This window comes from Podarcis pityusensis (genome assembly GCF_964106645.2).
Source record: "Podarcis pityusensis genome assembly, chromosome: 3".
Taxonomy (NCBI): Eukaryota; Metazoa; Chordata; class Lepidosauria; order Squamata; family Lacertidae; genus Podarcis; species Podarcis pityusensis.
Genome location: NC_138026.1, coordinates 114,485,680 through 114,502,350, shown reverse-complemented (window position 1 = coordinate 114,502,350; position 16,671 = coordinate 114,485,680). Strand labels below are relative to the sequence as shown.

At 43.2% G+C, this 16,671-nt stretch overlaps 1 protein-coding gene across 3 annotated transcripts in view; it reads left to right on the top strand.

The window, feature by feature from the left end:
- The window catches only part of BCL11A (BCL11 transcription factor A), a 251,485-nt gene that overhangs the window by 229,252 nt on the left and 5,562 nt on the right, over positions 1-16,671 (top strand). For 2 of the 3 annotated variants that reach the window (XM_081000939.1, XM_081000938.1), the window contains one exon: positions 1,530-6,409. In XM_081000939.1, the coding sequence (XP_080857065.1) occupies positions 1,530-3,532 (2,003 nt within the window). In that variant the 3' untranslated portion in view covers positions 3,533-6,409. Of the gene's footprint in view, positions 1-1,529; positions 6,410-16,671 lie in introns of those variants that run through there. The other variant, XM_081000940.1, reaches the window with a different exon arrangement.

Below are 16,671 nucleotides of genomic sequence, written 5' to 3'. Positions count from 1 at the left end.
GGATCAAGGTGTCTCGGCCCCCAATAGTTGGCACGCCTGCTTATTGGCCGACCACGGGCCAGTCACATGGTTGTTATCAGGATAGCAGGAAGCGGGACCATGTCATACTGGTTAAAATAAATTGTTACTTATACAGTAGATAGATATATCAAATTTCAGATATATAGCTGCATTTCAAAATGACATTTACAGTCTTAAGCATTTTTAAAAAAGCAAGATGGCTCCTGTAGGTTTCTTCTATTTAGCCCCTCTAAATTTGGATATTCAGCTAGTTTCTTAGCCAGATGTTGGATCCAAGTTATCCAAATCCATGTTTATCTAGCTATCCAGCCATCTGGTTATCTAGATTTGTTTGGGTGACCCATAAGCCAGTTGGAGAAAGAAAGGCTGTACTATATCATATATTTCAGGCTTCATTTTCTCCGCTGACAGCTTGAAACAAGGTTTTTTACAGAATAAGTTTTTTAAAAAACAAAAAACAAAAATCACATGCTTCCAAATGAGGACTGGCATATAATTAATTGGCTTAGGCTCTGATCCTATGAGATATGCACCCTTATCTTTGGCATGTATTTTCATAATTTATTTAAGCAGGACTTACTTGGAAATAAGTACGGTTAGGATTGCAACACTAGACCATAACCATGTGCACTAAAATACTTCCTTGGAAGTAAACCAGAAAATGTATATTTAAATAATCTCATTAAAAATTAGTGGAGGTACCTAAATTTGAAGTTATTCAATGCCCATAGGTTAAATACTGTTAGGATCACAGTATCCTATGATCCTCCAATAATGGATCAGATTAATCCCATGAGACCATAGCAGAACTACTCCAAATCCAGAGACTTGATACTTCTGGCTTTAGATTACAATTATAGCAGTGCATATCTACATAGCAGTATGCCCCACTGAGCTCAATGGGTTTTACTCTTAAGTAAACTATGCTTAGGATTATGGCCACAATGTGCATTGGTATAAATTGGACTAGGATCAAGGCCTTAGCTGTATGTGGAGTGTATCTGCTTATGTGTTAAAGTGTTTGCACTTATTGCTGAAGTTTATTTCTGAGGAAAGGAATGACTTTCAAGAAAGAGTAAAATGAGTCAACAAATACCAGGCATATAAAGCAGAGGTTTATAAAATTATTCATGATGTAGAAATATGAAATACTAGAACTTAGGGGTCATCAAATGAAATTGGTTGACAGATGATTGGGGATGGCTTTAGAAAAGGATCAGACACAATCACAGAGTTGAGAGGTCTGTCTTGATGGCTAAGTGGGATCTTCGTGTTCAGAGGTAGTTTGTCACTGAATGCCAGTTCCTGGGGATCATCAACAGCTATTGCCTTTAAGCCCAGCTTGTGGGTTTCCCGGAAGCATCCAATTGGCCATGGTGGGAAGCAGGGTGGGAGACTAGAAAGATCTTGGGTCTGGTCCAGCAGCAGGTCTTGTCTGACGTTCTTAAGGAAGCTATTTGGTTATTAAACATTGATGCTACTGTGGTGTTTTGTTTTGTTTTTTGCAGGTAAAGATGAACCCAGCAGCTACACATGTACAACATGTAAACAGCCATTCAACAGCGCCTGGTTTCTCTTGCAACACGCACAGAACACTCATGGATTAAGAATCTACTTAGAAAGTGACCACGGAAGCCCCCTAACACCGCGGGTTGGTATCCCATCAGGACTAGGTGCTGAATGCCCTTCACAGCCACCGCTCCATGGGATCCACATTGCAGACAATAATCCCTTTAACCTCCTTAGAATACCCGGATCGGTTGCAAGAGAAGCTTCGGGTCTCGGAGAAGGGCGCTTCCCTCCCACGCCGCCTTTGTTTAGTCCCCCTCCAAGGCATCACTTGGATCCACACCGCATAGAACGCCTGGGTGCCGAAGAAATGGCCCTTGCAACCCATCACCCCAGTGCCTTTGACAGGGTGCTGCGACTCAACCCCATGGCCATGGAGCCCCCAGCAATGGATTTCTCCAGGCGGCTTCGGGAGTTAGCTGGAAACACCTCTAGTCCGCCATTGTCACCGAACCGGCCCAGTCCTATGCAAAGGTTACTGCAACCATTCCAGCCAGGCAGCAAGCCACCCTTTCTGGCCACGCCGCCTCTCCCTCCTCTTCCCGCTCCTCCCCCTTCCCAGCCTCCCGTCAAATCCAAGTCCTGTGAATTTTGTGGGAAAACCTTCAAGTTTCAGAGCAACTTAGTTGTCCACCGCCGCAGCCACACTGGAGAAAAACCTTACAAGTGCAACCTTTGCGACCACGCGTGCACTCAAGCAAGCAAGCTAAAGCGCCACATGAAAACCCATATGCACAAATCCTCCCCAATGACAGTGAAGTCTGACGATGGCCTCTCCACGGCCAGCTCCCCAGAGCCTGGAACCAGTGACCTTGTTGGCAGTGCTAGCAGTGCCCTAAAATCCGTGGTGGCCAAGTTTAAGAGTGAGAATGATTCCAATATGATTCCAGAAAATGGGGATGAAGAAGAAGAGGAGGAGGAGGAGGAGGAAGAAGAGGAAGAGGAAGAAGAAGAGGAGGATTTGACTGAAAATGAACGGCCAGACTATGGGTTTGGCATTAATCTAGAAGCAGCTCGTCACCATGAGAACAACTCCCGGTCTGTCGATGAGAACCGCTCCATGCCGGATGTCATGCAAGGGATGGTTCTGAGCTCCATGCAGCACTTCAGCGAGGCCTTCCATCAGGTCCTTGGAGAGAAACATAAACGAGGGCATTTGTCCGAATCTGAGGTACATAGAGACACTTGCGACGAAGACTCGGTAGCTGGTGAATCCGATCGCCTCGACGATGGCGCTATTAATGGTCGGGGGTGTTCCCCTGGTGAATCTGCCTCTGGAGGTTTGTCAAAAAAGCTGCTCTTGGGTAGCCCGAGCTCCCTAAGCCCTTTCTCCAAACGCATCAAACTTGAAAAGGAGTTTGACCTTCCCGCAACAGCTATGCCTAACACTGAAAATGTTTACTCCCAGTGGCTAGCTGGGTACGCTGCTTCTCGGCAGCTAAAAGATCCATTCCTCAACTTTGGAGACTCCCGACAATCGCCTTTTGCTTCCTCCTCTGAACACTCCTCCGAAAACGGAAGTTTACGCTTCTCGACGCCTCCTGGGGAGATGGATGGAGGGATATCAGGCCGCAGCGGTACAGGAAGTGGAGGGAGCACCCCGCATATTAGTGGTCCAGGCCCTGGAAGGCCTAGTTCAAAAGAGGGCAGACGCAGCGACACTTGTGAGTACTGTGGGAAAGTCTTCAAGAACTGTAGTAACCTCACTGTCCACAGGAGGAGCCACACTGGGGAAAGGCCTTATAAATGTGAGCTGTGTAACTACGCGTGCGCCCAGAGTAGCAAACTCACCAGGCACATGAAAACGCATGGTCAGGTGGGGAAGGACGTTTACAAATGTGAAATTTGTAAGATGCCTTTTAGCGTGTACAGTACCCTGGAAAAACACATGAAAAAATGGCACAGTGATCGAGTCTTGAATAATGACATAAAAACTGAATAGAGGTATATTAACATGTCCCCCTTCTCCCTTTCCCCAACCAACTCCCCACCCTCACCCCCACCCCACCCCGGTGTAGAGATTTTCTAGTCCCTTGTGAGTAAAATAATGGAAGCTAAGGATGATATTAAGAAAGTGCTAGTCACCAGCACACCTGTTTTCATTTTCATTTTTTATTTTTTTTATTTTTTCCTCTTTTCGTTTCTGTTTTCACCATTTGAATGCATGATCTGTATTGGGGGCAATACTACGCAAACTTTGAGCCTTTCTCTTGTGCAATAATTTACATGTTGTGTATGTTTGTTAATTTTTTTAAAAAAAATTAGACAGCATGTATGGTATGTTATGGCTGTTTTTTTAAAAAAATTGTCCCCTGATTGGTTGCTGAGCAAACAAAATGATAATACCCACCCACCCACCCAAATACTAACTCAGACAGCTATGTACCCATTTCCTGTAATGTTCTAGGAAAAAGAGAGGGGGGAGGAAAATCAGAATGAAAACATTTTTTAACAGAACCAACCATGCTACGTGCATTCTGTGACACATATCATGTACAGTTTTGTTTTGAAATGTATAGGGGCAATGTTCTTTGAATTAACCCTCTCTGGACAGATGGATAACACTGAAAAGGGAAAAGGGTATTCCACAGTGTTATCTCAATTTCTGTCTTTAAAAGGATGTTAACGTATCAGTTGTTTTTGTGGTGGGGGAGGGAAGGGAAAAAGTAGGCCTTTAATTGAAAAATAAGGACATAAAAGAAAAAAAGGTAAATTTGTACTATCATTTGGTTTAAGAAATGGAAATCCGAGTGCCTTGAATCTATTTAAGCCATGTTGGTGGCAACCCTACTTGTTCTAAACTTGTAGCTCAACTTTCGCACTGGGCAATGTAAACGAGTCCTTTAGGACCTAGCCGATAACTCTATATTGTATTTCTCACAACAGTGGCTACCTAAATCAAATAATTAAGAAAGGAAACCCAATACGTCCTAGTTAATCATCATTCGATCCTACCCATGCACTCCTGTTCCAACTAACCTCCGCCCAAAGTCACCTAATTCAAAGGGTTGTAGCCAGTCTTAGTCCTACTTAAGAGTAGCTCCGTTGAAAAGAATGGACAAGACTAATTTAAGTGCATTGATTTCAGAGGATTTACTCTGAGTATAACTTAGTTGAATACAACCCAAATTGATTCCCCTCCAGAGTGTTGAAAACATCCCGGGACCATTGCAGATGATTTTTCTCTCATCCTGTTACCCAACCAGTACCCTGTCTCCCTCTCTTTGCCCCGCCCCCTTGCAATTTTGAGATTCTGATCATTATTCTGATGATTAAAAAATAAGAAGAAAATGAATGTGAAAAGTGCAGAAGGCCTTGAAAGATGATTAAATACACTAGGAAGAAAATTCATGTTTTAAAGATTTTACCAATATCTTTTAGTGATTCTGGCACACAAAAGGACACAAAACCTAAAAGGAAGAAGAATGAAAATAAGTAAATATCCGAATTAAGTTGGTTGTCAACTTGACAATCAAATTAGAAACGTACAACCTTGCATACCTACCGCATATCAATCTATTGATCTCTCTCTCTACATAGGGAAAGACATATAAAACAGTCCGGCAATAATATTTTACTGAGTGTAACACATAGCAAAAAAAAAACAAAATAAAAAACACAGTGATTTATTAGCACAATGTGGTACTGCTTGCCATTTAAAACTAAGAACAGGTTATAAGCTAATATTGATATGATGATTAACTATGAACTATTAAGATTTGCCTTGAAGTGTGACATTCTGAAAAAGAAGAAGAGAGAAAGATAATTTAAAAAGAGTAGCAGAGAGTATGTCTGTGCTCCCTAAAAGTTGTACTTCATTTTGTTTCTTTTTACCATATGCTATGTGCTCGTTGTGTTGACATGGGAAAAGGATTCATTGTTTTTATGATTAAGCTAGGATCTGCCCCGTTGGATGTTCACATAGCACTTGACTCTGCCTGTTGTGTATGTCTCTTTTTCCTTTAATCAGAGGTACACAGGTTGAGTATAAAAAAAAACCTTTTAAGACTGCTCAGATAGGACAATTTAAATGCACTGTACAATTTTCCCAGTTTACAGGTCTCTATACTTTTAAGGGAAAAATTGCAAGATTAATGAAAAAAAATTTAAAAAATATATATGAGCATGATCTCATGATGAGCATATAAGAAACTCTGCCAGCTTGCCGTTTTACTTGACTTAATGACTGGGACTCAACGTTACGGCGCTGTGAATGGGAACAGGTCGTACAATTATATAAAAAATAACGAATGATTGCTCTCACTCCTACAGTGCAAGGATGGGTTTGGTTTTTTTTGTACAAAACTTTTTAAAATATAAATGTTATGATTTTTTTTTAACAAAAACACTTCATTTTGTTTAGGGGAGAAAAAAACAAACTTGTATTTTAGGGTTCATTGTCTTGGTGGTGTACAAGACCTGCTCTTCATTGAAAACCAGTAGTGGAAAATCCTATGCCTTGGTTATATACACAACTCTTCAGGTTGTAAAATAAATACATTGGGGAAAGGGTTAAGAATATATAGTACTTAAAATATAGGAAAATGCACACTCCTGTTGGTTCCTATGCTAAGAAGAAGAGAAAACAAACAAACAAACAAGAAGAAAAACACATTTATGGTCTCTTTTTTCTGTAATTTCTAGAATGGTATTTGAATTTAATGTTCACCTAGAGTAGGCACTATAGTATTTATAATGAAGCTTGTATTTTTAACTGTTGCTTGTTTCTCTTTAAAAAAAAGAAAAGAAAGAAAAGGTATCATTGTACCTTTTTTTGGTAGTGGAAAAACACACATACACACACACACACACACACACACACGCAAAACAAACAGGCTGCCACAGTATATTTTTTTAATTTGGCAGGATAATATAGTGCAAATTATTTGTATGTTTGAAAAAACCATTTTTTTTTTTTAGAAGAAAAAGTGTGACATTGTACAGATAAGAGGCCATATAATGGCTGTTTTGGGGGGAGGGAGGGTGGGGAGGAAAAAAAGAGAGAGAAAGAATCTGTTTGAATGTCGCACTTAATGAGCGTTGCAGATGGTTGTACATATCAAAGGGGGTTACTTTTCTTTCCGCTGCCATATTGTATGCAGTAATGCAAGGTGATGATGTTGGTTTGTTCCGTAGTGTGCTCTTTCGTCCCCTTTTTTCTTCTTCTCTTACCCCTTTACATTCCAGCATCTTTAAAAATAAAAATCTTCATATGCAGTAAAAGGAGAAAAAAAAATTAAAAAAAACTAGAACGAAAGGAAGAAAAAAATTTAAAAAGTTTCGCAGGTTTTTTTTTCCATTGCCAAAAAGAAAAAAAAATTAAATGGTGCTTTATATATTTAGATCGGAAAGGATTTCATATGCAAAGCATATTAAAAAAAAGAGAGAGACAGAGAGAGCGAGAGAGACAGAGAGAGCGAGAGAGAGAGGAGCCCCTCTGGATACGAAACCTTTTTTGTATATGGCAATGCAAAATATTTTGTTATTATGGGCCTTTTCTATTCCTGTAATGAAAGCTGTTTGTCGTAACTTGAAATTTTATCTTTTACTATGGAAGTCACTATTTATTATTGCTTACACGCTCTGTTCAGAACAGAGGCGTTGGATTTGATCTTTGTTTTTTTTTAATTGTTTTTTTATTATTATTATTTAGATGACCAAAGGTCATTGGCAACCTGGCTCTTTATTGTATTTTTTCTTTTGGTTTTTGTTCTAGTCTTTGTTAAGTTCTATTGGGAAAACCACTGTCTGTGTTTTTGGGGTTTTATTTTTATTTTTTATTTTTTTATTTTTATAAATCGGGCAGTTGTCTGCATTACCCTGTTCATTCACCCATTTTGTCCCTTAATTGAAAAATAAATAATAAAAAAATAAAAAAAACTGCTTAAAGTACATTCCATAAGCTTTGCGTGTCCTCATTTGACACACTCTGTAAATTTCCCTCAGCGAGAGAAGCAGCTTTTAAGAGAAGACCACGAGGTTTTCTTCATGGGGGCATTTTGATGTACGTATTAGTAGCCTAAAGACCCAGAAAGCTCCCTATTTATATCACAATAAAATGCTTTGCCCCTGGGAAGAGTGTCTTGTATTAAGAGCAAAGATCTTGCTTTATTTTATTTTTTCAGCGGAGGGGACCTTTCTTTTCCATATGGATGTCCCCCTGTCCCCCCCCCCCCATTTCCCCTCTTAAGAATGGAAGATGAACTGATTGGCCACAACATCCAATTCATTCATATTCGTCTGTGAAAAGGGACTCTCAGCCAGCCCTCCCCCTCAGCCCCCACTTCCTGCACCATTGCGTACAATCACAGACAAGCTCAGAAACGGAAACAATATGCAACTCCCTCCCTGTGAGCCCCTCCCTCGCCCACCTTAAAATAAACTCAAAACCCAACGTGACAGGTGAACTGGAAACATCTCTGTTGTGCCACCCGGTGCCGTAGCAAAAGCAGAAGCTGCTTGTGGGTGGCCTGCCTGCACTCTGGGGGCGCATAGGGGATGTCTGTACTGCGCATCCCCAAAAGCAGGCCCAGCTTGGCCCAACCACTTGGGGAACAACCTCTTTCTCACATTTTGTCCGGTTGGAACGAAAGCCGGGATGGGAGCTGCTCTTCTTTTTATATATTCTGTACAATGGATAGGTTTTATCAAAACGTTGTGTATACATTGTCTTTAAATATCTGGACTCTGGTTCTGATTACATATATATATATTTTTCCTCCTGAGAGGTCTGTATATGTTGTCAAGTTTTACGAATACTGCATGTTGCAGCATCTATTTGCTTTATTAAAAACACATACCTCTGTGATACCGTCTCTTGCTCTTCCTAGTGTAACAGAATGGCTTATTTCTCATTTGCCTTTTTAATTTGTAAGAAATTGTCACATTGTTCTCATTCAATAGCATTTTTGTTGCCTTATTTTGTCCAACGCCTCCTCAAAATACATCACTTGTTTTAAGTAACTAAGGAAATACTATATTTTCCCCTCCTGCCGGCCCCCGTGCCCCCATGCTTTTGCATGGGTTGGTCTCATGTTACGCATCCAAGTGGAAAAGACCCAAAATACATCACCGCTCAGTTGTCCATTGGCTGAGGACTGAACTCCACTAGGAACATGGGAAGCTGTCTTATACCAAGTCGGACCATTGGTCCATCTAGGTCAGTGCTGTCTATACTGACTGGCAGAAGCTTTCTGGGATTTCAGGTGGGGGACATTCCTCACTTCACCTGGAGATGCCTGGGATTGAACCTGGGACCTTCTGCTTGAGAGGCAGATGCCCTACCACTAAGCTATGGCCTTTCCCCACTGCACCACCTAGCTGGGCAAACAACATGGTAACCTAGTGCGGCCACCAACCTGGTTGGCATAACTTTCAAAATTATGTCAGCAACTGGTCCATCTCACACTGCTCCAGGTTTTTGGGGCACTGAGTAGCATGCAGCTCTTCAATGTTGGGAGAGCTTCATGTACAATGCCACTACCATGTCATAGAACGAGGGAGCCCCTGCTTGCATAGAGCTCGTGCGCAACAACAATATTTAATAATAAAGAAACAAGACTAGCCTGCCTAACATTTCACATACAATGTCATAGTAAGTGAAGGGCATCTGATTTCCATTGCATGGGAATTAGAAATGGTCATCTATGCTTAGTGGAAGTACCACCTCCCAGAGCTTAAGGTAGAGGGGCTGCAGGAGGAACAGAGAAGCTCCACTGTGCTAGCAGAAGTCCCTGTTCAGGCTTCTGCTAGTGGGACTCATTTGTTGAATCTGGCCCACTCTATGTTTATTATGATACCACCATGAAAGGTGTAATCATGGTTTATGACGTTGCTGCTTCTGCTATGTTTACTCTTCTCCCTACCTACTTCTCTGGTCCATGAGGTCTGCAACATTTTAGCTCATAAGAGAATGACAGATGTATGTGTAGGTAAATGACCACATCTTAAAAAGTAGTCTTTGAATGAACCTAGTCCCTGAATTACACCCTGAATCCATCTAGCCTAGGCCATTATTCACTATTTTCACTGGCAGTGGCTCTCTTAAGTTTTACAGATGGAGGCCTTTCTTGATACCAGGCATCCTTTAGCCAGCAATGCCAGTGTTTGGACCTTTCACACGCAAACACATGCTCTGGCATGGAGATTAGGGGCAATATCAAGACTAACATAGCCATGCATCTGGAAATTCATAACAAGAAGCCACAATTCTGGAAATCCATGGACAATTACAGAAGTTGGCCCATTCTGATCAAAACTTCCCTCATATATAAACATAAGGCAAGCAACCCAGGAATCATTTTTGGGGACAAAATGTCCCATCAGCCATATTGACACTAAAATTCACATCACTTTATTCCAGTTTAGCTGTCATGAATAGATCATAATTTGAAGAAGGTGCTGAGAATCTGCTGGGGGGGGGGGGGGGAATCACTTGCACACCTCCATTGTCCCTGGAGAGAAGGAATGGCTGTGGAACCAGTTCAAAGTCATAAGAAAATCCCTTGTCAATCAGACCAAAGGCCCACCTGGTCCAGCAATCTGTTCTCACAGTGGCCAATCAGATGCCTATGGGATGCCCACATTCAGTACCTGAGTGCAATAGTAGTCTCTCAACTTCTGATTCCCAACAATTGCTACAGAGGCATACAGTCTCCGACAGTGGAGGTAAAACATAGCCGCTATTATGGCTATTCTATAATACACATTCTGCCACCCCTTCCTTCTTCACACTACCCTTTTAATTTCCAGTTTCATACCAGCCCTTTTACCCTCCCATTATGGTTCTTTTCTTGCACTTCTGGATTCTCTTTCTCCAACGGTAACTTCCCCCCTCCAAAAAAATGAAACATGCACTTGAATATTAAATCCACTGGAATACTAAAATCATGTGGAACAGCCTGTGGCAAAAGTAGGGAGTGTTTGTGTCTCTTCCTAGCAAAATCAATGCTCCATGTCATTGGCCCCTGCCCCCCTGATGAGCATTCTTCTGTGGTAGAAAACACTTTTATCCAAACGGACTTTGGATTCTCAGTTTTCTGCTACCCACTATCCTTCCTTTTCTTCCTGGCTTCTATATAATTTGCTGTCTTCTTCAAATCCTCCACCTTCCTCTTCATTGTTCTCTTGCAGTCTCCAGATTTGGTTGACCTTTATGGGGCGATCTCTTAACCCGCCGTGTGGGGATCCTTTGCAGATGACCAGAGTGCCTGGAGACTTATCAGGTCATGCGTCCGTAGGAATGACTGCTGGGAGGAGCACGGAGAGAAGAAACATCCTGGTTCACCTGCATCAGCACAAGCGGACACCTTCACCTGCCCCAGATGCAACAAAACATGTCTCTCCTGTATCCTCTCCTGTAACCTTCCAACAGTTTGACACCACTCCCAATGAAGCACTCCTCCATTGTCTCCTAAGGCAGACTGATGCCAACAGTTATCCACATTCCTTGCTGATTCTTCGTGAAAGAAGACAGATGAGGCCCATCTTAGTCCCGCATCCCGTTCTCACAGTGGCTAACCAAATGCCCATGCGAAACCCACAATGAGGACCTGAGCATTACAGCAGGCTCCCCACTTCTGCTCTCCAATAACTGGTATTCAGAAGCATGCTTTCTCCAACAGTGGAGGGAAAACAAAGCCGCTGTGGCTGGTAGCCATTGATAGCCAAGGCTGTGCTGCCTTTCCATTTTCTGGTCTCCCACCAACCTCACAGTTTTGTAGTCTGTTAGCTAAAGAGTTGAGCTAGAGGTCAACAAAGCCTACATTTGCCATGGACTCACTAGACTGTCTTAGGCAGGTGATTGCCAGCTCCTTGCCTGTAAAATATAAATCTCACAGAGCACTTGTGAAGGTGAGTGACAGTGAGTTTGCATGGTGTGAACAAGACCCTCTCGTTGCCTGTGCTGTTTCTTCTGCGGTCGTCTGGTAGTGCTTGCGTGCCATGACTTCTTAAGATCCGTGGAGGGAGGTGGCATGGGCTGCCTTGGAGTTTGCAAATTTGACATTCAAACATTGTCAACTGACTGCAGAAGAATATTCATTGGTGATGCTCGTTTGTAACATCCAGAGGCACCCTAGGGGTTGTGTAGCTTTTTGTGCAGTTTCTAAATATATCTTGAGATTCCCCTTTCTTTTAGTTCAGGTCCCTCCCTTTCTTTTGCGCATTGTGAGACTATGACTCCCCTCATAACTGATCGTTGGCCATGTTGCGGAGGCTGGTGGGGATTGGAGGATTACAGATTCCCCCACCTTGCATTAAAACCGATTAAGAAATATCATGGGCCTCCTCATTCCTGCTAATGGAATGTTTCCATTCCCTTTTAAACTCCTCAAGTGAGACCTGTCCTGGATGTTCCACTCACCACACTTACACCCTGAGCTCAGGACATACTGTTTAAATTAAGAACAGCTCCAGGCCAGCATGTTGATAGAGTGAAAGTCCCCACCAGTAAACACCACTGACATGGGCTGAAGGCACCCAGAACGAAGCAGTTCAGACTTGCACATTGTGCCCTTCACTACACAGCCGGCGTTTACTAAGGAGGTACCAGTCCCCATGGCAAACACATTGTTTAGACTGGCTTTGAGTGATGTATTTGTTGTCTATCGATTCTCCTTGACTCCCCACCCCTCCAGTTTGGCTTTTTCAATTTCTTTGCTGAAACCATAGTTTTAAGAGAAAGTTTTCCCGCATGATTCTCATAGATGGCCATCAATCAGGCCCAGATAATTCTTTTGCCATCCTCAACTTTCTTTCCTCGGTGAACTTCTGTGACACTTTCCACCTCTGTTCTTCCTAGATCTCCAGCTTCTCATCATTTTGATTTTATTTTTAATTTTTTAAAAAGTAGGGTCTGCTTTGTCTTTTCTCCTCCCTGGACAGGATCCAAAAGGCAGCCACTCTTGATGCTTCCGCTCTTCTCACATCAGGACAACTCAAAGGATGCTTCTCTTCACATCTCTGGCTTTAGTTTATCTTCTTTGTGAGGAGAAGCTCACCAATTTGCCTTTTCTGCCACAGACCTTCTGCTTCATCCTAGTTCTAAGGGACGTCTCACTAATGCTTCTCCCTGCTGTTATGACAATGTCTCAAGCCAAAGTCGAAGATTCTTCCCACCTGTCTTGTTCATCTCATTGTGCACAATCTTTGAATTACCTCAAGTAGCTTCCTTTACTCCCCCTTACTTGCAGTCCATTTTTTATTCTTACCACCTTTCCAAACACTTCATTCCTCTCTCCCTGTATTTGTGTACAGTGTGGTGTTGTGGTTAAGAGAAGTGGACTCGTAATCTGGTGAACCGGGTTCATGTCTCCGCTCCTCCACATGCAGCTGCTGGGTGACCTTGGGCCAGTTACACTTCTCTGAAGTCTCTCAGCCTCACTCACCTCACAGAGTGTTTGTTGTGGGGGAGGAAGGGAAAGGAGAATGTTAGCTGCTTTGAGACTCCTTAGAGTAGTGATAAAGCGGGATATTGAATCCAAACTCTTCTTCTTCTGGCTCCCCTGTTCATTTCTAAATTACTATATCTGTCTCCATCACCTGTCCCTTCCCTTTTCTACTAGCAACAGAGTAAGGTGGCAAGGTGGACCCCCCCCCCAGGGGGAATGGTCATAGCACCTCCTTTGCATGCAGAAGGTCCCATTTTCAATCCCCCAGCATCTCCACGAAGGTCTGGGAATATCCCCTGCCTAGAACCCTAGAACCCAGTCTGTGTAGGCAGCAATGAGCTAGATAGATCAAAGTTCTGATTCAAGGTAAGGCAGCTTCCTGCATTCCTTGGGGTGTAGAAAAGAAAATGTCGGCATAACAGGCTACTGCTGCTTAAATCCCCCTCTTCTGCACAACCATAGAAGTTGCAGGAGCCCTGTCCTCTTTTTCACCTGGCTGCTTTAATGCAGAGCTGGGCCCATTGCATGACCAAAACATGTCTAAGTCCCATTGAGTTCAGTGGTACTTACTCCCAGGTAAGTGTAGGAATGAAGTTACAGCTCCATCCCCATTTGAAATCAACATGGCTGCAAAAGGCACTTAGGTCGTGGGTTATGGCTGTTATCAAGGGCACGTCTACAGAGGTCTTCTCAGAGCTGTGCCAAGTCGTGCGATCCTGAAAAGTCCTGTGGCAATAGTGCCTGCTCCTTGCACAGATACATTAGAGTCCACATGGTGCACCAGACAGATCACGGGGCCAATGCACTGCTATAGTCCTTGCCTGAGGCCACTATTCAAAACCTCCTTTCATTGGGGGGGAAACTTTGGAGAGGGATTTTCAATGCAACCTGCCATTAGTTTTGCACACTGAACAGTTTCAGAATCTGGCGCGGAACCCCCAGGAAACGGCAGAAGGGGAGGAAGCCAGGGAAAAGCTGAATTGAGGAGTCATTCCACCTGACACCTTCCTTCCCCCAGTTTTTTTTTTTTTTTTAAGGCAAGCCTTCCACTAATGTAGGTGCCTCCAGAATACCAGGAAGGGGCACAACACATATATTGTGTTCACATAAAGCCTAGTAAGTATGATATTCTGCAGAACATCCATATCCTTTTGGGGTTTTCAGATGCTAAGTGACCACGACTGGGCCATTAAAAAATACCCCAACCTCAGATCAGTTTTCCACCCTATTGTTTTCACCTTGCAAATAAGCCTCCAGGTGTCTTTAAATCATTTACTTAGACATACCCATGTATATTAGTTATTTTGTGGCACACAGAGAGAAAGGAGGAGATGGGGGAAGAAAAAATCCTGTTCTGATTTAAAAATGCTTGCCGGTCTGGTCACCTGGAGACTATTTTTTACTCGCCACAGGAGACTTATATACAGTGCATATATCATAGGGAACTGTGTGGAAATTCTCACTAGAAAGCTGATGAATTTCCATGAGGGCTTTAAAACAAAAACAAAACAAAACAAATTTGCAACTTGATGTGGAAAACTAAACTTGGAGGGGGAGTGGGGAGAAGAGAAATGGAGAAAAACCAACCGTTTCACCAATCCCTTTTCAAAGGCAGTACAGGCTTTGCTCCAAAAACACAGACTCTGGTTTTGCTTCAGCAAGAAGCAAGCCAAGACTGAGTCCTCTACTGTACCAACAGTCGCAATTGCATCTTGCTTGTTAGAGCTGGGAGGTGCTGCTTTAATTAAAGGGACCCAGTTTTCTCCAGTAGTTTCCCAACAGTGTGGAAGCCTCTGGTCTCACTGGGACATCTGCCAAAGACATCCTTGGGCTGGCCCCACAGGCTCGCATGGTAGCAGTGCTTCTGAGGCTGCCCCTTCATCCCCTTCTCCTTCTGGTTAGGAGTCCTCGACTCCATCTCCTGAAGAAGAGGTCCCTGACAGTCCTCAGTGCAAAAGCTTGTGGGGGAGTGGACAATTTTGCATTATCCTTCACCCCTTGAATGGAGAAGAATTACATGATATGGCTCCCAGCATGGAGCACCTGCCTCAGACTGAACATGGAGGGGGAGGATGAATGCCTTTGCTGTTCCACAACATAAAGAGGACAGTAATTTGAGGGTGGGAAGTAGCTTACTCCAACCAAGATGGCGGCGCCAAACAAACTCGGTCTCTGCTCTTCCTGTGGCAGCAAAGACTCATTATTTTGATTGGCTGGGCCATTATATTTGATCTTTAGGCATTAAACATTATTAAAAGAGTTCTATGCCATTCTGTTGTGTTGGTGTTATGGAGTTGTTTGTACCATGAGAGTGACTTCCAATTTCATTCCCCCCTCTCTTTTTTTTAAAAAAAGTTCATCTGGTTACGAAACAATCATAGCCATTATTTAAGTTTCCATTACATTGCGCATGTATAGAATGTGAAGTATAAATATGTCACTCCATCTACGTCTGTCTCCATCTCTGGGGGGAAAACCCCAGCAAATTAAGTCTACAAAATATGCTTTACAAATGCCTGCAAATCACGTTATAGCTGGGCATCTTCAGTTTTTCATACTGAGAAAACCAGCTAGGATCACTGGGCATGCCGCCAGATCCCAGAAATCCTAGAAATAACATTACGCTCACCCAAACTCCTTCTCTTACAATTCAGTTAAGAGTTTGGGGAAGGGCTGTAGCTCAGTCATGGCCCAGGTTAAATCCCCAGCATCTCCAGGTGGGACTGAGAACATCTCCAGACTGAATCCTAGAGGTCCATTTCCAGCAAGAGTCGACAATGCTGAGGTAGACTTGGTATAAGGCAGCTTCCCACGCTCCTCTTCCTTAGCTTATACAAGGGTGTAGGCAGCTATGGTGTTTCATAGAAGGATGTATAGGTGGAACCTCTGTAGGGAATAAGTGGGTGGAGGCCTGTGTTGCTGTCCCTTGAGCTTCCATCATCCCAGACCAGTGGCTATACTGTTGTGTCTGTGGAAGATAGCGTCCAGAAACATCTGGAGTGCTGGCTACCCCCACTTTACTGAGTTGCAAGAGAGATTTCCACTCCTGTTCACAATATGGGAATAAATAATCTGATGCTTATTCATTGGGATTGGGATTGAGTTGCACGGCATTGATAAACTGAAAGGGCAGGCCACAATTATTTATTTTCATATTTTTTTTAAATGCCAACCAAGGCTCGACACACTGGACCATTTCCAAGAGCTAAGAACACCAGGAGTGCCCTGTAGGATCAGACCACAGTCCTGTTTAGTCCTGCCACATTGGCCAACCAACTGGGAAGTCCATAAGCAAGACCTAAGCACAGCAGCCTTCTCACCATTTGCGAGTCCTGGAAACTGGTGTTCAAAGAGGCATAATCTCTGACACACCCTGGACTGGGCTTGCAATGACATTTGCATACCAAACACAATACAGGGAAGTGCGATGGCAGGAATGGCGTAGGCGAGAAAGACGGTCACTGTGGGAGCCACATAATTGTTGGAAGGCTTAGGGAAGAAAGGGAAAGGTGAACTCTGGCAGTAAGAAGGGCCCATTTGCCCATGTCTGGGGAGCTGAGGCAGCAACAGAGGTTGATGGCAAGGCAATGTTTGGAAAGTTCAATCTCTTTTAAGAGCAGCTCATGTTTGAAACCTTTAGCCCTGCGTGTGACCTGGTTGGAAGGCAGACCTCTTTACGGGCCACGTACCA